Genomic DNA, 25297 nt, shown 5'->3' with positions numbered 1-25297 from the left:
AAAAAGTTTATAACAGCAATGCAGAAAAAAACATATAATGCTTAGAATAGAGGAAAAGCATACCTCAAAGAGATTCAATTTATGCTTTCTGTCATTGCGATTGACGTTGAGGACCTCTACAACTCGATGCCACATAGTAGTGGGGTGAAGGTTGTAGAGGGCTTCATCTCAGAGAGGAAGTTTGGCAGGGTAATGAAATGCTTTCATTGTTGCTCTCTTACACTTCATTCTCACAAACAACGTATTTTTGTTCAAAAGCTCCCACTACCTCCAGGTACAGGGAGTTGCGATGGGGACCAAGTGTACCCCATCGTACGCAAACCTGTACCTAGGAGGGGTGGGAGACAGAGTTTCTCAAGGGAGGACCTGATGGATCTTCTATCGGGGATCCTCCTTTGGAGATTTATTGAGGACATTTTCCTCATATGAACAAAATCATTGGCTCAACTACAGATGTTCCTCAACATCTTGAATTCAAATAGTTTCAATTTGAAATTTACAACAACTTACCATCAAAAAGGTTTAGACTTTTTGGACATTAAGATCTATACCAATGAGGCTGGAATGATCAGATCTACCTTGTTCCAAAACCATCCGCGGTAATACCATCCTAAATGCCAAAAGTTCTCTTATCTCGAGTATTTCATATAGTCAGTACCTTCGCCTCAAGCGAAATTGTTCAAAGTCTGAAAGTCTTTGAAACTAAGGCGAAGGCATTACAAAAACGCCTTTTATGAAGGGGATACAGCAGATCATGCCTGAAACGGGCCCATCACAGCCAAAAGAGCTTCCTCTCCTACCATTGTCCTCTATCATCTCCTTAAATGTATAAGATTGGAAAGAAATGGTGTTAAGCACCAAAAATCCCACGCAATGGAGAAAAAAATTGTGATAAATTTCAACAAAAGACAAATGTGTGCAATACAAAGTAAAAATATAAAAAAATACATATATGTGAAATATATAAAAAGGGAGCCCCAGCATAAACGTGAAAACGTGCAATAGTGGTAAAATTATATAGTAAAATATAATAGCTGCACTCAGACCAATCAAATATATATCAAATTATTGCAATACTCTGATATATGTTGGTGTTCACAAACAATAAAGAGCAACAATATATGCAAGCGAGTATAAATGAATCTGTGTGCACAAAAAATAAGTGTAAATCAATTAATCATATAAGCAAGTGAATATGGGTTGAAAAAAGCCATAATCCATGAATATAAAAAATGTAGTGTTAAATAGTCCAAACAAACAAGTTTATAGGAATCCCTGCAAATCATCCAACATAAAATAATGAAGAGTCCTGAATAGTGCTTCTTCCAGCAGAAAGACACCACCAAATTCACAAGGTCACCCAGTGAGTCAGGCTTCTTACCAGAAATTATGGACCCCTAAATTATAAGGGGTCAATAAGGGCCTGTCTCATAAGTATAGAGAGGGTTGGTGAATTCCCACTATATCCGTCAGACCAGATCTTACAGCAGTCACCATATGTTGCTCCAGATATGTTGCTCCAATATTAAAGTGCATAAACGAAAAAAGGAGAACTTTATGGTGCAGCAAGTCGGTAGAACAAATATTTATTAATGAAATAAAACTTAAACAGTTTTCTTTCTTAGAGCAGATCAAACACAATCCAGTCCAGAACGCCAGATGAACGCACTTCCGCGTTCCAGCTTGCGTTCCACTCCAGAGCCGGAAATTGCGTGGCTAGACGTAATGAAATCAAACGTCCCATGCGTTCGACAGCACGTCACTGACGTTATCAAGGGTCATGACCTCCTTGGCCGCCAGGACACCCTTGGTGCCCCCTTGATGATTGATGTACGCCACAGCCGTGGCATCGTCCGACTGTATCCGAACCGGAGAACCGTGTAGCCAGCGCGTCCAGTGGAACAGGCAAAGCTTGATCGATCAGCGCTCCAGAATGTTGATCGGCAAGGACGACTGTTCTGTCACCCAAGTCCCCTGGGCACAGAGCTTCCCCAGCACTCCACCCCAGCCTGACATCCGTGGTGACCACCGTCCAGAACAGCGGCAGGAAGGACTTGCCCTGACACAAAGCAGGAGACTGGATCCACCAGGATAGAGTCAACTTTGTAAGAGGACTCAAATTAATCTTCTGGTCCAAAGACCGAGGGTCCCCGTTCCATTTTGCCACAATCTCTTTCTGCAGAGGCCTGGAATGAGACTGAGCAAACAGGACCGCTTCGAAGGTCGACACCATCAGACCCAGGGCCCTCATGCAGGCCCGCAGGGAGGACTAATCAGCTTCCATCAGAAACCTGATCGCCCTTTGCAACTTCTGAAGTTTGTCTAAGGGGAGAAAGACCCTCGCAAGAGCGGAGTCGAGAGTCAGCCCCTGATAAGTAACCCGTATGGATGGCAATAGAGCAGATTTCTTGAAATTGATCTCCACCTGAATTCTTGAAGGGTTTGAACTGTAATATAGATATTGTCCAACACATCTGAATGAGAGTCTGCTCGCAACAGGAGATCGTCCAGATATCCCAAAATTGAGATTCCTCTCTGACGTAACAAGGCCAGAACAGGGGCCAGGACCTTGGTAAAAACTCTGGGAACAGAGGCGAGACCAAAGGGTAACGCGACAAACAGAAAATACTCCCCTGCCACCGCAAAGCGGAGGAATCGCTGATGTCCCTTGAATATGGGGGACGTGGAGATACGCATCCTTGATAACGCATCCTTGATATTGATGGAGGCCAGAAAATCCCCCTGATTCAAGGATGCCACTACTGACCAAATGGACTCCATTCTAAACTTCTGCACCCACACAAAGTGGTTCAAATCCTTGAGATCCAGGATTAGACACACCTTGCCCTCCTTTCTTGGCACTTTGAACAGGTTTGAATAGAAACCTTGAGAGCGTTCCTGTGGAGGAACTGGCACGATCATCCCTTGAGCCAGGAGGTCCTGCACAGCTTCCCAAAGATCTTTAGAACGCTCTGGAGACAGGTGAAGGCTTGACTGAAAAAAACCTGTCCCCCAGCCGGCTCCAAAATTCGATTTTGTACCCGTATCAAATCAGTTTGCGAACCCATTTGTCTTGAATGAAGGAAGTCCAGGGTTCCTGAAAGAAGCGCAGACGTCCCCCTTCCCCAGAAACAGGTGAGGGCACCCCTTCATGCTGAAGAGGACTTGTCCGCAGCACCGGACTGACTGGTCTTGGACTTGTCCCAGTGCTTCTTAGACCCTCCAGAAACTCTGAACGGCTTACCTTTTCCTTGCGCCCCGAGGAGCACGAAAAAACCATCTATGAGCAGTAAAGGAAGGACCCCGCTTAGCACAGGATGTTTTACCTTTAGAGGATTGAGGAAGAAAAGTACTCTTCCCGCCAGTCAGACCCTTGATTAACTCATCCACTGAGTCACCAAACAAAACGCTCTCCCAGAAAAGGGAGATCCGTCAGGGCTTTCTTGGAAGCTTGGTCAGCCGACCAGCTCTTCAGCCAAACCATGCGCCGTAGGGCAATCCCCACAGCCGAAACTCTGGCCACCAGGGGAGCCGCAGCCAGGGACGCATCACACAGGAACAACAGTGCCTGGGCCATCTGGTCCACAAGTTCCATCAGTTCTGGGGAAACGAGATCAGGGTCCAAGTTCCCTTTCAGAACCCTTATCCATTCCGTAACTGTCTGCGATACCAAAACAGACACAAAGACCGGTTTCAACATGGAACCCGTCAACACGTGAAGATGGCGGGAAATGGATTCCACCCGCCTGTCCACCGGATCTGGAAAAACCCGGGATTCTTCCACAGGCACAATGGTAGATTTGTTCAACCTGTAAACAAGGTGGTGCACCTTAGGTGGTACCGTCCAACGGTTGGAGACCGTATCAGCAAAAGGATACCGGCGTTTAAAGCGTTTTGGCACAACTAGCACGTGCTTAACGCGCCGCCATTGGTCATTCACAATATCATGAATAGTCTCGGGACAGGGAAAAACCTTGCCAGACTTATGGGTCTTACGGGAGCCAAAGGCCAACAGTTTCCCTGCTGGCATGGGCTCATCAGCCAATTTAAAGTTCCCCTCACTGAAACAATCAGGGCTTCCACCAAAGCGCGTTCCTGCGCTGTAGTCCTCTTCACCATCTGACTGCGAGGACTGCGACCCTTCAGGTGGGGGGGGGGGGGGTTGAGTCTGTGGCAACCACATCAGCCTCTGAATCAGAGGACTCCACCAAAGATGGAGAAGGCAGCGGTCATTTTGGGCTTTTAACCTTTATCATCATGACAAAATCAACTTTCATTGCCAGGTTTTCCAGAGCTGCGGAAATCGCGGCCAGTGACTGCGATCCAGATTGTCCAAGAGTCGCACAGAGTGGGTCTGAGGGTGAATTCACAGCCTGGTACTCCATATTCAAAGTTACAGAAAAACTGTGTACTGTCACTTTAAGAATTGTCAATCACGGTTCCAAACCGCCGATCGCAGTGGTCTTCAGAGTCCCCCTTAAATATACACTAACAGCAGAGTGTGCAGGGATATGCCCCACACAAGTCAATGGGAAAAATATACACATTGCCCACACTTTAAGATAGCAGTGCCCACGGCGTGCCATGCGGCCAGGGACTCCCACAATGAAGGCCTCAAGGATCTCCAACAAGACCCAGCAAGCAACCAGGTACTATTGGCACCCCCCTCAGGACGCCAGGTGGCCCAGTGACATAGGGCCCCGCGGGGGCAGACAAGAGAGACAGGGCACAGGGTCGGGTACCTGACAGGCCAGGGGGATCTTTTAAGAAGTACAGGTTCTATTATCCCCAGGAGAGGGTCCACCTCCCACCCAAAGCCACCAGGGGCAAGGGGGGTCACATTTACTCACCATACCATGAACCGGGTGGGCTCTGCTCCTTGCAGACCTCCTCCTACCCAAAGTGGGAATGCTGCCACCTGAGGGATACGCTGCAACTCAGGGTGTTCCAGGTCGTCGCATCCCGGCAAGGCATCCACTCGCAGGCTCGTCCTCATCCGGGAAGGGGCAGAATCATGGCGAAGCCTAGTGCGGGACTATAACCTGCTTATGCTCCTAGGCCAGGCTGGGGGGACAAAAAGGATCTAGATTATCCAGTTCAAAACCCCAGCCGGAATTGCTTACAGATCACCAGGAGGATCCCCCTGAACACTAGCTAGCAAAATGAGTAAAGAGAAATAAAACAAAATATTCTGAAAAGAATAAAGAACTGAGACCGAAGTCCCAGGAGGAAACCTAGGTCCTACTTTTTCTCTAGGCAGAAACAAACTGGTTTGCTGAGCAGAGGGTGTGTGGGTTGTGCCTGTGGGGACGGCACCGTGGGCGTGTACATTTAAATTTTTCCTGCTTAGACTACTCCTGCAGGGGGCAGCATAACCCATTCAGCTAATGAAGATGGAGGCTGCGTCTGTCAATGGACGATAGAGAAATGTTTAGTCGTTAGACGTCAGAAGTCGTCTCTTGTGCTATATCAATAATTCTAAAGAATTTAGAAAGTCAGATTCTTTATTTATAGTTTTTGCAGGTGCACACAGAGGTTAAAAAGCATCTAAGTACACCATAGCTAGATGAATCAGATCAGCTATTGCTGAATTTTATAGCCGGCAGGGAACCCCGCCTCCATTTTAACGTGCACTCAATCAGAGCCTTGTCGGCATCATAGGCAGAGAGAGCTGGCGCTCAGCCAGAGCATATATGCAAAGCTGCTACATGGTCTAGCTACTTTACCTATGCGAAGCATTATCGCCTTGATCTGCTTACAAGCAAAGATCAGGCGTTTGGCCATAAGGTCCTCAAGGCGGTGGTCCCGCCCTAAGCGGTAAGTTCTTGTGCATCATCTCAGAGGCTGTCCCGGAACACGAGTGGAGAAAACCTGAGTTAGTCTCAACTCATTTTCTAGGAAGTCCTTCAGGACAGCCGGGATTGCCCCAAACCCCCCCCCTCCCCCCCATGCGTTTTCTGGCGTGTGTATTATCGTGCTGTAATGATTGCATTTTGTCTTCGAGTGCCTTCCTACAGTCCACAGTCCAGTCGTGGTTATTTTGAATGGGGTACGCGTTTCCTGTCCGGAGGGAGGAGCCCTAGGTCTCAGGGGCTGTCCTGAAAGACTTTCTAGAAAATGAGTTACCAGTAAATCTAACTCAGGTTTTTGCTGCTGCAAAACTCCTGTAGGAGAAAAATACTTCAAGACCATACAGCCTGCATGAGGCCTTAGCCACAGTTTTCATAAACCGATCAGAAAAACTTGACTGGTTGCACTATAATGTTGCTGATTTCCTCCAGCCTCGTTTCAGCCCCCTCCTGTCTATATACAGGGAGCTCCAGCTACAGGTCACTGCAAGCTTCCTGATGGAGCCAATAATGAAACAAAAAAATAATAATAAATCACCCACGCCAGGAGAAAAAAAAAGAAACAAGAAAAAAGTCCAAAAGCAAGAAATAGTCCAGATCTAAGTTGTATAGTAGAATAATAGGAGTGGTGTTGGTCCCAGGAGTAGTGAATGCTTTATCATGCAGAAGATGGAAGCCAGGGCAACCTCGGATGCTAGGGGGAAAATAAGAAAAACTCACCAGATAAAGTGGATCCTCTCTTGCCTTACAGCAGGGGGATCACAAAGGCTCAGGTGGTCTCTGTGACCAATGTGGCAATGACACCTGGATGTGTTCTTCCTCTGCTCCTTCCTCTCACGTCCCAGATGGATCAGTGTGTTTAGAAATGGATTTAAAAAGGGAAGCGGAGTGCACATAGTGAATTCCGTAAGCAAAGTGTTTTTTTTTTTTTTTTTTTTTTAAATAACTTTGGTACAAGCAATAAAATAATAAATGCATCTCCTGAACAAATAAATGGCACTAGGTCGGAGTGCGAAAAAATGCGTTTCATCACAGGGTGTGACGTCTTCAGAAATTGGATTTTTCTAAAGACGTCACACCCTGTGAGGAAACGCGTCAATTTGGAACGCACATTGATCATAAGGTCGCGAGGCGGAAGTAGCAGAAGAAACGCACACTGGTTGTTCACGCTGCGATCCTATGCCCCCATGACATTGTTTTATAGTCTGCGGGTCAGTTTTTTCGCACTCGGACGTAGTGCCATTTATTTGTTTAGGAGATACATTTATTATTTTATTGCTTGTACCAAAGCTTTTTTAGAATAAAGCACTTTCCTTACAGAATTCACCATGTGGACGCCACTTCCTTTTTATATCCATATCTAAACACACTGATCCGTCCGGGACACGAGAGAAAGGAGCAGAGGGAGAACGGCTCCAGGTGCCATTGCCACATTAGTCACGGAGACCACCTGAACCTTTGTGATCCCCCTGCCGTAAGGCAAGAGAGGATCCACTTAATCTGGTGAGCTTTTCTTATATCCCCAAGCACCTGAGGTGGCCCTGGCGTCCATCTTCTGCATGGTATAGCGCTTGCCACTCCTTCTGGGACCAAAGCCACTCCTTTTATTCTACTATACAACTTAGATCTGGACAATTTCTTGCTTTTGGACTTTTCTTGTTTATCACTGATTTTTTATTTATTCACCACCTGGATGTGATTATCTGTCATTGCAGCTTAATATTAGCCTTTAGTGCCGGTTCACACTTCCGCGTGTGCGGCGATCGCATGTAATATCGGAGCGCACTGCTCCTTCATTACATGCGATCGGATGTGCAGTGCGAATTCAGCCATACACTTTGTATGGCTACATTCGAACTGCACCCGCACAAAAGTCGCACATGAGGCATTTTTTTCAGCCGCATCAGGATCAGATCGCACAGTGGTTCACACTTGTGCAATCCGATCCTATGCGAACTGTCAGATCGCACTGCGATATGCGATCAAACTGGGGGTGTCGTTAACATTTCATTGACACCCCCAGCGTATCGCATATGGCAGTGTGAACTGCCAGATGTGCGTTTGCTATGCGGGAACAGGCTGCGAATTCGCAGCCTTCCCGCATCGCACAAGTGTGACCCGGCACTTAGCGGCGATTTTATTTGTTTATTTATGTACATATAATAATTTATTTTTTATTCCAATTTATACCATAGCCACTGCACTTTATATATAGAGGTGTTCATCTACCTATTTAATCCTTTGTTACTAAGGGGTTTTGTATGGGTATAGCACTGCACTTTAACACCATTGGCTTTGTTATTTAAGTCCCCCATTTGGAGGGGTCCCCCCCCCCTTTTTTTTTGCACGTGGTTAATAATGAAACATGCCTCTGCAATAAATGGCAGCACAACTGATTTTAGTCTTTGGTCAACTGGGTGATGATGCAGGGAAGCGATCGAGGGAAAAGAACAAGCTCAACATGTAGTCACCCCATTAAAGGACATGCCTGAAGCTTGTCAGTTTTTATTGCGGTCTGTGCCCCCGTTACGGAGATTCACCTTCTATTCATTAGGTTTACCATCATCACTGAAAGTGTAAGTAGAAGAAAATCCCAAATTTTGGGTTGTCCCCAGAAAAGTAATAAAAGGGAAAATCTTCCAATGGGGACACTAGTTCTGGTGACCACCAAGGAATTCCCTTAATTTTCAGGAATTTCCTCTCACTTCCTGTTTGGGTGTGGATTACAGATAGAGAAAACAAACAAACAATCTGACAGGTTATAACCCTCCCTTCCTCTATCCAAAATTAAGAAAAAAATGTTTTGTCAATAGTTCTACTTTAAACGCGACCCCAGGCGTGCAAAGCACAAAAAAAAACATAGTACTAACTAAACCAGAATTATTATTTTTTAATGCTTATAATACAGCAGGATGAAATCCGATTGCCTGCTATGGGAGAGTACACTTTGCATATTATTACTCTAGCATACTTTACTGTAAAAGCCTGCATGTTACTCTCCAAAAGGGTATTTACAAAGTGCAATTTATTATCTTATGAATGCCTACCTTATGCATTACAAAATGTATATAAAGTATGAGTATCATACATACAAGCACAGATATTTTGTTCCCACTGTGTATTTGAGATATTTAGGAACAAATTAGATTTTATAATTTCATCAGATTTACCTTGTATCTTTACATGAAATGCAAATATATATTCTGATACTCATTGGTTCTCCAAAGGTAATGCAGAAATGCATATTCAGTGTGTACATAACCCAAGGCAATCATGCCCTGCTCTATATGGAGATGACATAATTTGTGTCCATCCTAAAAAAGGGAGTGTTCATATTAGGGGATTGAGATAGCGAAACTAGACACATCAGGGCCACAAGCAAGGGGATTAGAGATGGGGAGAATGCCCAGGTCTGTCTCCCTGGCAGACAGAACAGGGAAAGACAGCACTGCTTAGGAAAATGGGAATTAAGCTCAGGCGTCTCTCTGCCAGGCAGAACAGGTAGATATTGGCACTGCTATTGTTAACAGGGATTGGATGATGACCCTTCTGCTGCAAACAGGAGAGGATTCCCAGGTTTGTATCAGTGGTTGGCAGGACTTCTGGAAGGTGGATGTTAAAAGGGTAAGGAAAAGACATTAAAATGATGTCCAGGTTCATCTACCTGTCAGGCAGGTAAGGAGGAAGATTGCATGCCTACTGCTAATGTGAATGGGGACAGAAATGGTGATGATGCCCACATTGCCCAGGTCTGTCTTGCTAGTTGGCAGGACAGGTGTAAGATAGCACTAATGCTGCTGAGGAGGATGGGGATAATAGGTGGAAGATGGTACCGCTGCTAAGGAGAATGGGGATTAGAGATGAGCAAAATGGCAATGCCAGGTTGGTCTCCCTACCAGACAAGAGAGATGAAGATGCTAATGAGGAAGAGGATGGGGATTTAAGTGGTATTAACCCCCAAACTAAAAATGTATGATATTGCAGTTTACCACTCGTTAGATGTGGTGGCTGCATCGGTTTTCTTTTCTTTGGCTTTTCCCCTCTGTTATTACCTGGTGATCTTGTCAGTAACACACCTCCTGTATTGGTGAGTAAGAACTCTGGATGAATGACATAGGAGGCACAGCAGACAGCATTACTGTCAGTCAGTCCTGGGGGGGGGGGGGGACTCTGTACTGGCAGATTTAAATACAATAAACAGAAGCCAAACTCCAGCTCACACTTTATGATCAGTTACAGCCAACAGTTTTTATTTCCTTTTGGGATAAATGTTTTTAATGAATAAATAAAATCTGATCATTTTAATCACCCCTGCAGTGGTAAATGCATGTAAACTAATGTATTCTGCTGGAAAGTTTTTGCTTTTGAAACACAGACTTTCTGGCTGAATCACCAGATGAAAATAGGTTTTCTTTTTTAGGCTTTCTTTCTTCTAATTTAGCCATCACATCTAAGAATTGGTAAGCTGCAATATAATAAATGTTTGCTTTTGGGTTTAATACTGCTTTACATGGTGGGGATAATAGGCGAGGAGACAAAAAGATTAGAAATGAGGAGGATGCCCAAGACTCTCTCTGCCTGGCAGGACAGGTAAAATAGGCACTGATGCTCAAGAGGGGGGGGGGGGGGGGAAGGATGGAGATCACAGAAATGCCCAGCTGTCTCTCCCTCTCAAGCAGGACAGGTGAAGGTAGCATTGCTGCTGCTGAGGGGAGATAGTGAGGATCAGATATGGGCAAGATGAGTAATCAGAGGGGTTCAGGATGAGGAATCAGAGATGGGGAGGACCCCAGTGATGAGGGGGGTGTGGACCTGCGATGGGAATCGGAAATGGGGAGTATCAGAGATGGAGAGAAGCAGAAGGATGGGGAGGATGAGGAGAATGAAGAGATGGGGATCAGATGAAAAGGATGAGAAGGATCAGCAGGATGAGGATCAGATGGGGAGGATCAGAAGGATGAGGATCGGCAGTGGGGAGGGTGAGGATCCGTGGTGAGAGGAGGGCGAGGTTCGGAGATGAGCTCAGGCATGTTTGGATCTTATGCCCCGTACACACGTGCAGATTATCTGCAGACTTTTGTCTGCAGACTTACCTTTTCTATGTAGTGCAAGGGCCTGCCGGATTGCATACAAATTGAAAGTGTTTAGGTTTGACCTCATATTATATGGTTTTGGTAAGTCTGCAGACAAAAGTCTGCAGATAATCTGCACGTGTGTATGGGGCATTAGTCCCAATCCACCTGAGCAATCCCGTCAGGAAGCAGTCACTCCACACCGCCAATCATAGGCAGGGAGGCATTTCCTGGCCCACAGCTGCACATACACACATGCTGCTCATGATTGGCAGTGTGCAGTGACCACTTCCTGACAGGATTGCTTAGGTGGGTTGGGACTAGGATCCCAACACGCTTGAGCTCATCCCTGATGAGGATTGGGGATGGGGATAGGAGGTGAGAAGAGGACGAGGAGGGTGAGAAGAGGACGAGGAGGGTGAGAAGAGGACGAGGAGGGTGAGAAGAGGACGAGGAGGGTCGCAGGGTGAGGGTCGCAGGGTGAGGAGGATGAGGACCGGAGATGGGCTCAGGCGTGTTTGGATCCTAGTCCCAACCCACCTGAGCAATCCTGCCAGGAAGCCGTCACTGCACATTGCCAATCATAGGCAGTGAGGCATTTCCTTGCCCACAGCTGCACATACACACGCTGCTCATGATTAGCGGTGTGTAGTGACCGATTCCTAACGGAATTGCTCAAGTGGGTTGGGACTAGGATCCCAACATGCCAGAGCCCATCCCTGATGAGGAACAGGGGATGGGGTGGATGAGGATTAGCGGTGAGAGGAGGAGGAGGATCAGCGGGGACAGGAGGAGGAGGATGAGAGGAGGAGGATCAGAGGCGAGAGGAGGAGGAGGATCAGAGGCGAGAGGAGGAGGAGGAGGATCAGAGGCGAGAGGAGGAGGAGGAGGAGGATCAGAGGCGAGAGGAGGAGGAGGAGGATCAGAGGCGAGAGGAGGAGGAGGAGGATCAGAGGCGAGAGGAGGAGGAGGAGGATCAGAGGCGAGAGGAGGAGGAGGAGGATCAGAGGCGAGAGGAGGAGGAGGAGGATCAGAGGCGGGAGGAGGAGGAGGATCAGAGGCGGGAGGAGGAGGAGGATCAGAGGCGGGAGGAGGAGGAGGATCAGAGGCGGGAGGAGGAGGAGGATCAGAGGCGGGAGGAGGAGGAGGATCAGAGGCGGGCGAGAAACAGAGATGAGGAGGCTGGGGGGAATCAGAAATGAGGAGGATGGGGGGGGGAATCAGAGATGAGGAGGATGGGGGGGGGAATCAGAGATGAGGAGGATGGGGGGGGGAATCAGAGATGAGGAGGATGGGGGGGGGGAATCAGAGATGAGGAGGATGGGGGGGGGAATCAGAGATGAGGAGGATGGGGGGGGGGAATCAGAGATGAGGAGGATGGGGGGGGGGAAAATCAGAGATGAGGAGGATGGGGGGGGGGGAAATCAGAGATGAGGAGGATGGGGGGGGGGAATCAGAGATGAGGAGGATGGGGGGGGGGAAATCAGAGATGAGGAGGATGGGGGGGGGGGGAAATCAGAGATGAGGAGGATGGGTGTAGGGGATCAGAGATGAGGAGGATGGGTGTAGGGGATCAGAGATGAGGAGGATGGGTGTAGGGGATCAGAGATGAGGAGGATGGGTGTAGGGGATCAGAGATGAGGAGGAATCCTGCCAGGAAGCCGTCACTGCACATTGCCAATCATAGGCAGTGAGGCATTTCCTTGCCCACAGCTGCACATACACACGCTGCTCATGATTAGCGGTGTGTAGTGACCGATTCCTAACGGAATTGCTCAAGTGGGTTGGGACTAGGATCCCAACATGCCAGAGCCCATCCCTGATGAGGAACAGGGGATGGGGTGGATGAGGATTAGCGGTGAGAGGAGGAGGAGGATCAGCGGGGACAGGAGGAGGAGGATGAGAGGAGGAGGATCAGAGGTGAGAAGACGCGAGAGGAGGAGGAGGATAAGAGGTGAGAAGACGCGAGAGGAGGAGGAGGAGGATAAGAGGAGAGAGCAGGAGGATCAGAGGTGAGAGGAGGATCAGAGGTGAGAGAAAGGAGGAGGATCAGAGGTGAGAGAAAGGAGGAGGATCAGAGGTGAGAGAAAGGAGGAGGATCAGAGGTGAGAAGACGCGAGAGGAGGATCAGAGGTGAGAAGACGCGAGAGGAGGAGGAGGATCAGAGGAGAGAGCAGGAGGATCAGAGGCGAGAGAAGAAGGAGGATGAGGATCAGAGGAGGATCAGAGGCGAGAGAAGAAGGAGGATGAGGATCAGAGGCGAGAGAAGAAGGAGGATGAGGAGGAGGATCAGAGGCGAGAGGGAGGAGGAGGAGGAGGAGGATCAGAGGCGAGAGGGAGGAGGAGGAGGAGGAGGATGAGAGGCGAGAGGGAGGAGGAGGAGGAGGAGGAGAAGGATGAGAGGCGAGAGGGAGGAGGAGGAGGAGGATCAGAGGCGAGAGGGAGGAGGAGGAGGAGGAGGAGGAGGAGGAGGAGGAGGAGGATCAGAGGCGAGAGGGAGGAGGAGGAGGAGGATCAGAGGCGAGAGGGAGGAGGAGGAGGAGGAGGATCAGAGGCGAGAGGGAGGAGGAGGAGGAGGAGGATCAGAGGCGAGAGGGAGGAGGAGGAGGAGGAGGATCAGAGGCGAGAGGGAGGAGGAGGAGGAGGAGGATCAGAGGCGAGAGGGAGGAGGAGGAGGAGGAGGATCAGAGGCGAGAGGGAGGAGGAGGAGGAGGAGGATCAGAGGCGAGAGGGAGGAGGAGGAGGAGGAGGATCAGAGGCGAGAGGGAGGAGGAGGAGGAGGATCAGAGGCGAGAGGGAGGAGGAGGAGGAGGAGGAGGATCAGAGGCGAGAGGGAGGAGGAGGAGGAGGAGGAGGATCAGAGGCGAGAGGGAGGAGGAGGAGGAGGAGGATCAGAGGCGAGAGGGAGGAGGAGGAGGAGGAGGATCAGAGGCGAGAGGGAGGAGGAGGAGGAGGAGGATCAGAGGCGAGAGGGAGGAGGAGGAGGAGGAGGAGGAGGATCAGAGGCGAGAGGGAGGAGGAGGAGGAGGAGGAGGATCAGAGGCGAGAGGGAGGAGGAGGAGGAGGAGGAGGATCAGAGGCGAGAGGGAGGAGGAGGAGGAGGAGGAGGATCAGAGGCGAGAGGGAGGAGGAGGAGGAGGAGGAGGATCAGAGGCGAGAGGGAGGAGGAGGAGGAGGAGGAGGATCAGAGGCGAGAGGGAGGAGGAGGAGGAGGAGGATCAGAGGCGAGAGGGAGGAGGAGGAGGATCAGAGGCGAGAGGGAGGAGGAGGAGGAGGAGGATCAGAGGCGAGAGGGAGGAGGAGGAGGAGGAGGATCAGAGGCGAGAGGGAGGAGGAGGATCAGAGGCGAGAGGGAGGAGGAGGATCAGAGGCGAGAGGAGGAGGAGGATCAGAGGCGAGAGGAGGAGGAGGAGGAGGATCAGAGGCGAGAGGAGGAGGAGGAGGAGGATCAGAGGCGAGAGGAGGAGGAGGAGGAGGATCAGAGGCGAGAGGAGGAGGAGGAGGAGGATCAGAGGCGAGAGGAGGAGGAGGAGGAGGATCAGAGGCGAGAGGAGGAGGAGGAGGAGGAGGATCAGAGGCGAGAGGAGGAGGAGGAGGAGGATCAGAGGCGAGAGGAGGAGGAGGAGGAGGATCAGAGGCGAGAGGAGGAGGAGGAGGAGGATCAGAGGCGAGAGGAGGAGGAGGATCAGAGGCGAGAGGAGGAGGAGGAGGATCAGAGGCGAGAGGAGGAGGAGGAGGAGGATCAGAGGCGAGAGGAGGAGGAGGAGGAGGATCAGAGGCGAGAGGAGGAGGAGGAGGATCAGAGGCGGGAGGAGGAGGAGGAGGATCAGAGGCGAGAGGAGGAGGAGGAGGATCAGAGGCGAGAGGAGGAGGAGGAGGATCAGAGGCGAGAGGAGGAGGAGGAGGATCAGAGGCGAGAGGAGGAGGAGGAGGATCAGAGGCGGGAGGAGGAGGAGGAGGATCAGAGGCGGGAGGAGGAGGAGGAGGATCAGAGGCGAGAGGAGGAGGAGGAGGATCAGAGGCGGGAGGAGGAGGAGGAGGATCAGAGGCGGGAGGAGGAGGAGGAGGATCAGAGGCGGGAGGAGGAGGAGGATCAGAGGCGGGCGAGAAACAGAGATGAGGAGGCTGGGGGGAATCAGAAATGAGGAGGATGGGGGGGGGGAATCAGAGATGAGGAGGATGGGGGGGGGAATCAGAGATGAGGAGGATGGGGGGGGGAATCAGAGATGAGGAGGATGGGGGGGGGGGAATCAGAGATGAGGAGGATGGGGGGGGGGGGAATCAGAGATGAGGAGGATGGGGGGGGGGGAAATCAGAGATGAGGAGGATGGGTGTAGGGGATCAGAGATGAGGATGGGGGGGGGATCAGAGATGAGGAGGATGGGGGGGGGATCAGAGATGAGGAGGATGGGGGGGGGATCAGAGATGAGGAGGATGGGGGGGGGATCAGAGATGAGGAGGATGGGGGGGGGATCAGAGATGAGGAGGATGGGGGGGGGGAAATCAGAGATGAGGAGGATGGGGGGGGGGGAAATCAGAGATGAGGAGGATGGGTGTAGGGGATCAGGGATGAGGAGGATGGGGGGGGGGATCAGAGATGAGGAGGATGGGGGGGGGGGGATCAGAGATGAGGAGGATGGGGGGGGGGGGATCAGAGATGAGGAGGATGGGGGGGGGGATCAGAGATGAGGAGGATGGGGGGGGGGATCAGAGATGAGGAGGATGGGGGGGGGATCAGAGATGAGGAGGATGGGGGGGGGATCAGAGATGAGGAGGATGGGGGGGGGGATCAGAGATGAGGAGGATGGGGGGGGGATCAGAGATGAGGAGGATGGGGGGGGGATCAGAGATGAGGAGGATGGGGGGGGGATCAGAGATGAGGAGGATGGGGGGGGGGGTCAGAGATGAGGAGGATGGGGGGGGGGGTCAGAGATGAGGAGGATGGGGGGGGGGGGGGGGGGTCAGAGATGAGGAGGATGGGGGGGGGGGGTCAGAGATGAGGAGGATGGGGGGGGGGTCAGAGATGAGGAGGATGGGGGGGGGATCAGAGATGAGGAGGATGGGGGGGGGATCAGAGATGAGGAGGATGGGGGGGGGGATCAGAGATGAGGAGGATGGGGGGGGGGGGATCAGAGATGAGGAGGATGGGGGGGGGGATCAGAGATGAGGAGGATGGGGGGGGGGATCAGAGATGAGGAGGATGGGGGGGGGGATCAGAGATGAGGAGGATGGGGGGGGGGGGGATCAGAGATGAGGAGGATGGGGGGGGGGATCAGAGATGAGGAGGATGGGGGGGGGGGATCAGAGATGAGGAGGATGGGGGGGGAGATCAGAGATGAGGAGGATGGGGGGGATCAGAGATGAGGAGGATGGGGGGGATCAGAGATGAGGAGGATGGGGGGGATCAGAGATGAGGAGGATGGGGGGGGATCAGAGATGAGGAGGATGGGGGGGATCAGAGATGAGGAGGATGGGGGGGATCAGAGATGAGGAGGATGGGGGGGATCAGAGATGAGGAGGGGGATCAGAGATAAGGATGGGTGTAGGGGATCAGATATGAGGATGGGGGTGGGAATCAGAGATAATGAGGATGGGGATCAGAGATGATGGGGACCGGTAAGGATGAGGTTTAAAGATGAGGATACCCAGATGGGTCTCCATGCCAGGCACGGCATGTGAAGAAGATGGTACTGATGCTGAGTGCAGACAGGGGAGGAATGAAGTATGAATGGAGGGAGGGGAAGTTTGCAAGTCATTATGTATAGATGTAGGCCCGGCCTCACTCTCATTCACCTGTCTAGGTTAGAGGGACCTGGTACTCTCCGGCCGCTGGGGAACTACAAACACCAGCAAGGCTTCCTACACATACCCATGCAGAGCACGCTGGCACTTGTAGTACCCCCAGCGCTGCTGTGGCTTACCTACAGCTCTATGTTGGGCCGAGGTGGACGCATAAGGCCTCACCTTGTAGAAGGCTCCATTGGAGCCCCGCACTTCCACCACCAGCTCCTCCATGTTGCTCGGCACGATGGCAGCGGCTAAGGCGGTCTCTGCAGGCCTCTGTCTCCCTCGTCAGCGGCTTGAGCGCAGCATGAGGCCCGCCGGCCGTCCCCTCCTCCACCTCCTCCCGGGAAATGAAAGCGAAACGGGCCCCCGCCTGGCACAGGATTCCCCCCTCACCCGTCTCGAATGTAAACATTAAACCGCGATCACGTGACGGAGGCCGCGGCTTCGATCACGCCCATTCACACATACAGCAGGCGCAACCTAACCTGCTTGCGTTGCTCCGACTGTGACGTCCCGGGCGACTGACAAAGCCGAGAGCCAATAGTGCACGGACTCGGCGGAAAAGTGGCCAATCAACAGCTGCACTTGACGCCGTTATACATTTCTATGTATTTGGCGAAGGCTTGTGAGCTGACGTCAGGGAGGGGTTGGGGTTGCCATGGAGGTGAGGGAGCAGACAGGGGTGTGGCTGAAGAGCGCGTCTGGCGGCGGGAGAGGAACGCGAGGGATGGGGCCTGAGCTGGCAAGAGAGGGGCCCTCTGGTGTCACCCATGTGGGTTCAGGCAGCACAGCTCAATCCAGAGAAGCCTCTATAATGATTAGAGAGCTCAGCCTAAGGAGGGCACTTGTCAGGGGAAACAAATGGGGGTTCAGGTGACATTGACCTCTGGGGATCTTAGGTTTATTGTGGTGTCTTTTATCTTCACCTCATTACCAGCTCTGAGTGCTGCATTGGTGTTCATAAAATACATTTACTTTTGCTGACCACATTACAGAAAATAAAACAAAGTGAGTATAATAATCTTTATTGACAGGTGTGATTACAATAAACCTAAAGACATTTCTGTCATATTTAAGATATTTTGCTGACTTCCTGTCCTGAAGACACAACAAGATGTGGGAGAAAATCTCTCCTAAGTGAGGCACATCTCCCTCAGCTGTAGATAGAACCGGTGTGTTTGATGGAAGATGTCCCCTGTATTCCTGTTATTATGGGGATAACTTGAAATGTGGGATTTTTGCCATTGCCAAGACCACTTACTTGCCAACTGTCCCTGATTTGCCAGGACAGTCCTAATTTTTGTTTACCTGTCCCTTGAAGCAAGTGTCCCGCTATGTCCTGGGATCACAGCTTGCTGAGCCTGTCACTACCTCTGCCTGGCCCTGCCGTTTTGCGGTGTTCAATGCACACAGCCAACTGATAAGGACATGGCTAATTCGTATGCAAATCCTGTCCCCCTAGACATTCCACCCACCATCACCTCCAAAGAAAGTTCTGCAGGTGAGGAATGTAAACAATAACAAACAGGCTTGGGAGTCGGACCTGCCATTGAGCATATCTGCAGCTACAGGACTTGAAGGGTGCTGCAGCACTGCCATGGGGTGAGCACAGGGAAGAGTTCCTATAACATAGGGTGCAAAGGTATACAGAGAGGGGTGGTTACCATTTGGGGTTCAATCATGTGCAAAAAAGGGGGTATAGAGGTATACAGGGGGGGGGGTTACCATTTGGCGTTACATATGAGCAAAAAAGGGGAGTGCAGAGGTATACAGAAAAGGGGGAGTTACAAATTTGGGTTCAAAGGGGAACAGGGGGGCTTGTGTGCAAAGGAGAGGTACATAGTAAAATACTACTGTTCTCCATTAACTTAGAATTTACCTTTTCAATGCCAGGCCCAGGCTCCTTTTTTTTCACCTCCGGTGGCCAAGCCAGCCCATTCTTGATTTTTTTTTTCACTTTTTTTTTGTTATTTTAGGTTAAAAGATCCCCCACAATATAGATGTAGCACCCTTCTAGATAGGTGCTAGGCAGGTGAAATATAGTTTGCTCTGTCTGCTTATTAGGGGATCCTGATTATTAGTTATGCCTGTTGCATGTGTTCATGTGTGATTCATCTGGTCTGAGGGAGTGTCCCCACTGTGTCCAATAGGGAGGCCTGTTGGACAGTGGAGGAAACCCAGCCAGTGACACACTGGCTTTTGTAGCTATCCCAGTGGGTTGGCACAAAGAGTGGTGCATCCTGGCATAGACTATAAAAGCCAAGGGCACATGTGGCAGGGGGTCTTCGGACGGGAAGCCAAGTCCCAGAAGGAGGGTACGGCTGTCTCTCCTTCTGCTGCAATGGATGGTGGTCACAGGCAGTTGGCCTAGTGAACCAGGAGTGTGGATCTGAGCTAGGAGTTCCATGAAAGCTGATTGGTGGAGTTGGAGGCAGAGCAACCTTGGGGAAAAACACTGTCCGTGAGTACTGGGAAGCTTGCCGATGGGCCTGCCCAGGAAGGGGACCACTCCAGTGGAGAGTCAGTGGACGGGTGTCAGCACACACAGCAAGTGAGAAAGGGGGTGCCAAGTTAGAACCCTGAAGAGTAATTCAAGCAGGAACACTTTATCTTCACTTCAGTGGCAGGGTGAAGCAGCGGCCTTGCCGCATTCTAAAGTGAATTGTCCTCACCATTGTGAATAGTTTTCAGTTGGAGTATCCCACTCATCCCTTCTCGTATACCAGTTCTCAATGAAACCCAACAACCCCTGGATTGATTATTGACTGAGCCAAGAACTTTCATTGCTGTATATCTGCTGTCAGTTGCTAAGGGTAACCCAGGGGAATCCAGAAAGCGTAATGCTCAGCAGTCCTCTAGGGGGCAGTGCTACATTTGGGGGCTCTTCCAGGATATCGCCCTGGGTTCCTCGAATGGTTGCTAAAGGCAACGGCCAAAGAAACATTCCGAAAATTAATTTTTCCTCTCAAGAACTGTGTTCTAATGCTCAAGAGAAGTGTCAGGCCCGTTCTACAGGAGATAGGGAGAGTGGGATGAAGAATCAAATTCACAGTGATGGTTGCCAATGGCAATGGAAGAACCTTTGTTGGGACTGTAAATTGTCTGCTCAAGTAATGTGCTGGAGAGCGGGAGAGTTGCATCTTGCTTTAAAAATGGACTGTGCCTGCTTAAAGAGGAATTAAAACCCTAAAAAAAAAAAAAAAGAAAGGAGAAAAGAAAAACCCGTAAAGACAAAGGCATAATGAGCTAGTATGCATCGCATATTAGAAAATGTAGCCACGCTCTTGAGCGCCTGTGGCGTAAGACTAATGCCTCGTTCACACGCACCGATTGTTGGCCGACCGATCGGCCGTCTTTTGTCCAGTGTTGTTGTGTTGGTTGAAATGTGCTCTAGACTTGCACTTGACTTTTGTTGGTCGACAAAATGACGTCACTACGTTCGACGCACGTCCACCGCTACAAAAGAGGAAGTGAGTGTTTGGCCGTGACCCTTCTGGGCATCTCGCCCTGATTTCGGTAGCATTTGTTTGGTTGACGAAATTTCGCTATTTTCCGAGACATCGTTCGAGGATTTATTACGGAGACCGAGGATTCGACTCTTGCTGTACTTGGGCTTGGAGTTCTGGCTCTGAGGCGAGTTATGAGCAAGAGGAAGAAGAAGCGGACCTCCTGGATGAAAAATTGGTTGCTTAACTGTGATCAATTTTCCCACATGTCCTTGCTGAGGGAGCTCCAGGAAAATAATCCTGATGACTTCAGGAATTATTTGAGGATGACTGATCCCATCTTTCACTGTCTTCTTGCCTTGGTGTCCCCCTATATTATCAAGCAGGATACATGTGTGCGGGTTGCAATTACTCCTGAGCAAAGGTTAATTGCGACTTTGAGATATCTTGAAACAGGGAGAAGCCTACAGGATCTCAAGTTCACCACAGGCATCTCCCCCCAAGCTCTTGGTGTCATCATCCCTGAGACCTGCTCTGCTATCATCAAAGTCTTGCAGAAGGACTATATCAAGGTATGTTTTACATTACATTACATGTATTATCATCTCACCCGAATTATGCTGTTTTTGGATGTACATCAATTTACAGATGTCCTTATTTTGTAACTACCCTCTGTCCGCATACACATAGTAGTAAAGCTTTATATTATCTTAACCATTTGTAAAATTACCCAGTAACCACCCCAGCATTCTCTCCTATGTGTCCCTAAACGCATTGCCTGTTAACAGTATATTGAATCTGTGTCATTTTCTGACTTTCCCTGAACCAATTCTTCCTTTGCAAATGTTTTAGTACCTAGTTTATGATTTATCTTAAAGACATCAGTCCATCCATTCCAACCTAGGATTGTGTATGTTTATGTAATGATGTAAAAACGTTCAGTGGCCACAAGCCCTTATTGATGTATAAATGCATAGTTTTACTTACCCATCCCCCCCACCCACCCATGCTAAATGTAAAAGTCAGCATATACCAAAGCTCTAGCTGGTGAATTATAATATAATCACATTAGGAGGTGTAAAATAAATGTATGTAGATGTTAGATCCCAAAATGCAAACGATTGTCTTCCTGATGTTTTTATCTTAAAGTTGCATAAGCATTTAACAGACAACTGTGTGTGTAATAATGTGATGTGCTCAAGCACTAATTGTATTTTCTTTTTTTCCCCACAGTTTCCTTCAAACGCAGAGCAATGGCTGGAGATTGCTGCTCAATTTCAGGAAAAGTGGAATTTTCCCAATTGTGGGGGTGCTATAGATGGGAAGCACGTCCGCATTGTCCCCCCTCCGAATTCCGGCTTATTTTTTTATAATTATAAAGGTTTTTTTTAGTATTGTCATGCTAGCCATAGTTAATGCAAACTAGGAGTTCCTCTTTTTGGATATTGGCAAAAATGGCCACAATTCGGATGGGGGAGTTATTGAGCAGACGGAGTTCGCTCGTCGCCTTCATAACGGCACTCTGAACTTGCCATCCAGGGAGCAAACCATTGAGGGGCTGAGCTTTGTATTTGTGGCAGATGATGCTTTTGCGCTTGGGGAGCATCTTATGAAGCCCTTCCCTCAGAGGAACCTCACCCCCAGGCAAAGGATCTTCAACTACCGGTTGTCCAGAGCTCGCAGAGTGGTGGAGAATGCCTTCGGGATAATGGCCAACCGGTTCAGGATATTCCTGACTTCCATACACCTGGCACTCTACAAAATAGATCACGTGGTCCTCTGTTGCTGCATTGTACATAACTTTTAAGCAGGAATGCTGAGAACTATCTAATGCAGCAACTGGATACTGACCCTGCTATGCCAGGGCCAAGTAGAGAGGCACAACCCCGTGAACAAGTGGAGTCCATGACCTCTACGGAAGTTGGACGTTCAGGATTGGCATCACATAGAGCCCGTGAGATCCGACAGGAATATCTTGAATATTTTGTGGGGAGAGGAGCTGTTTCCTGGCAGGAATTACTGCCAGACACTAGATAATTTTGTGAGATCTGCCAGACACAAGATAATTGTGAGAGATCTACTAATATTTCTGAAATTAAAAAAAATTGCAATGATTCTGTATTGTGTATTCTAATAATTTGGGCACATATCCAAAACAACATTTTTTGGGTTCATCATGTGTTATATATGTGTGACTTTAGAAGGGTTAATACATTCATCAGTGTGTTTCTCTACTGTTGTCTCTCCCCAGCTGTTCTAATGCGATTATGGCCATGTGTTATTTTTTTACCAGTGGTGTAAATACAAGGGCCTTCTGCACCCCTTTTAATTTATACAAACCCACTCACATTGAGAAGTAGGTCACACCCAAGGTTCATCCAATGTCACCTTACATTGGTGGTGATTGGCCAGAAGGTGACCATACTATATATTTATTCTAATACATTAGTGTATTAACAACTTACCTCCACCTGTTATGTTGTGTTCATTTATGACATCCTTCTCACTGCCCACCAATGTAAGGAGATGTCAGTGTTATGTGAAACTTGCTCAGTGTTGAGATCGAAGTGCTATATATAGGTAATGTAAAGTGGAATAGACAAACGAACCAGCAATACACTATATATTACACTGCTCTCCCTACACTGATTGCTACTGCCCATCACAATGCCATATAGAATCCTAGGAGTGCTAGTACTTTGAGTGCTGGGTCACACTTGTGTGATGCGGGAAGGCTGTGAATTTGCAGCCTGTTCCCGCATGGCAAACGCACATCTGGCAGGTTACACTGCCATATGCGATATGCAGGGGGTGTCAATGAAATGTTAACGACACCCCCAGTTTGATCGCATATTGCACTGCGATCTGACAGTTCGCACAGGATGTGATCGCACAAGTGTGAACCACTGTGCGATCAGATCCTGATGCTGCTGAAAAAAAGGGTCATGTGCGACTTTTGGGCGGGTGCAGTGTGAATTTAGCCATACAAAGTGTATGGCTGAATTTGCACTGCACATCTGATCGCATGTAATGAAGGAGCAGTGAGCTCCGATATTACATGCGATCGCCGCACACGCTATAGTGTGAACCGGCACTAAATAGGGCCTGTATTTTAGTAGACTGAATGCCACTCAGTTCACAGATATCATTGTGCATTCAGTGTACTAGTGAATATCACTTGTTAGATGTCCACTGGTCCTGAAGGGACAAACATTTTGTCCGGCTGATAATTATACACACAATCAAAACTGCTTTCATTAACATGCAGATATGTGAATAGGACAGCCATCATACATTTTGTGCTACTTTACCCAGCTTTAGACCTGCCCCCCACCGAAAGTCAAAGAAAGAATCGAACACACATTGTTGAATGTAAATTTTTTTTTTTTATTAAAATACATTCACACGCTTAGGGTGTTGTAAAGTGCTTCATATGCATAGGAGCCCTGTCTAAAACTGTAACAAACTTGGGTACACCTTTTACAGATGACGATGCATGTATTGTGCAAAAAATATGCCATAAAATTTAAAACGAACATCGGGAAAAACAACAACATCCCAATAAAAAACCTTTAAAAATAAGCTTAAAATTTGGTGAGCATGTCAACAAAGTCACGCATTTTATTTTGTAAGGCTGTTGCAGTCTCCTTCATTTTCTCAAGCTCAGATCAGCATTGTAGAGCCTCAACTGTCATCCTGGCTATAGTGCAACTAGGAATAACATGACCTGTTAATAAAAAATCATATATTAAGTAAATGCCAAGCAACTAGATGAGGTCATAATATCTAAACATTTGGGGTCAAGTTCATCTTAAACGAATGAAGAGTTAATACCTACCCTGCTCTTTTGCCCTAGGCTCTTCTTCTTCCTCCGATGTCGCCGATGATTATGCCGGTCTCTGCAGCTTAATATATATCCATTAGGGGCGCACCTGATTCATATTATTTAACAAACAGGTAGTTCCTTTGAAGCATTACATCAAATACAGCAAATGAGAAATACACTTGAAAACACATTAAAAAAAACTTACTTGGGCACAAAACTGGCTCCCCAACACTTGTTTCCTGATCGGGATCATTTGCAGAAGAGCTTGCAAGTCTGGTTGGAATGCTGGCACGAGATCTTGCTTCTGAATTTTCTACATCAGAACCAACTGGAGGTGACACATCCCATACATCAAATGAGGGAACCTCTGCAATGTATATTTTTTATGAAATACAACAATATAAGGTTAAACAATCATCGCAAATACACATATTTTTAGTATCCCACTACAAAAAAATCTGGGCCTACCAACCTTCCTGTTGCTGTGGTGGCTGCACACTTGTTGGCTCCACCATGCTGCACTCTGGACTACTGTCTTTATCTACATAATAATTAAAATGTGGCATGTAATAAAATTCACAGGAGGTAAATTTGATAGGACATGGTGCACTGCTTGACAGCTATTTTCTTATAAAATATTCAGACATGTACATTGTTATCTCCTAAAAAGTTGGGACAATAATGTTTGACTCAGCATAGGAAACAATTAACTTTTTGGGAATGTGTGACAGCATCTGGGCCTATGTCCTCTGCTCCTTCATCCAATGTGGATGGAGCTGACACAGTCGATGCACCTCTCCTCCTCTTTTCCCATTCTTTTTGTTTTAATTTGCGTTTTTGCCCTATTTAAAGGTTACAAAAAGAATATGGGAATAATATGAATTTTTGCATAGAAAATTTGTTGCAATAAAGAAAATGCGTTGCAATCAAATGCATATATAGTTTACTGTGGATTCCTGTCTTTTAATGTAATATACAAATAAATCGTCAATAGATCGATCTAATCAAGACACGACCAATAAAATAAATAATTGGAAAGTTTTCATATACATTATAATCTATACATTTTAATACAACATACACCAATTCGACCCAAAACATATTGCTTGATAAAATAAATAAACTTACTTTTTTTAAGAATATGATGTATGTGACCAAGCTGTTCTTGCTCCCGATGCTTCAAATCAGACCATCTTTTTCGGATTTGGTCTTTTGATCGCTCAACACCATACTTTTTATGTAAACATGCAACCACCTTGTCCAGAATCCGGTCTTTTCTTGAGTTGGGCCTTTCATAGTTATCCAACCTGCCATCAT

The 25297-nt window shown here is 48.5% G+C and overlaps 1 protein-coding gene across 5 annotated transcripts in view; it reads right to left on the bottom strand.

The window, feature by feature from the left end:
- FMR1 (fragile X messenger ribonucleoprotein 1) overlaps window positions 1-17262 on the bottom strand; it is a 128200-nt gene extending 110938 nt beyond the window's left edge. For 2 of the 5 annotated variants that reach the window (XM_082263890.1, XM_082263891.1), the window contains exon 1: window positions 16886-17176. In XM_082263890.1, the coding sequence (XP_082120016.1) occupies window positions 16886-16936 (51 nt within the window). In that variant the 5' untranslated portion in view covers window positions 16937-17176. The other 3 variants (XM_082263893.1, XM_082263892.1, XM_082263889.1) reach the window with 3 other exon arrangements.
- Between the last annotated feature and the right edge of the window lie 8035 nt (window positions 17263-25297).

This window comes from Pelophylax lessonae (assembly GCF_965119305.1).
Source record: "Pelophylax lessonae genome assembly, chromosome: 7".
NCBI classification, from domain to species: domain Eukaryota; kingdom Metazoa; phylum Chordata; class Amphibia; order Anura; family Ranidae; genus Pelophylax; species Pelophylax lessonae.
The sequence above is the reverse complement of the archived record's forward strand: the minus strand, read 5'-3'. Positions and strand labels throughout refer to the sequence as shown.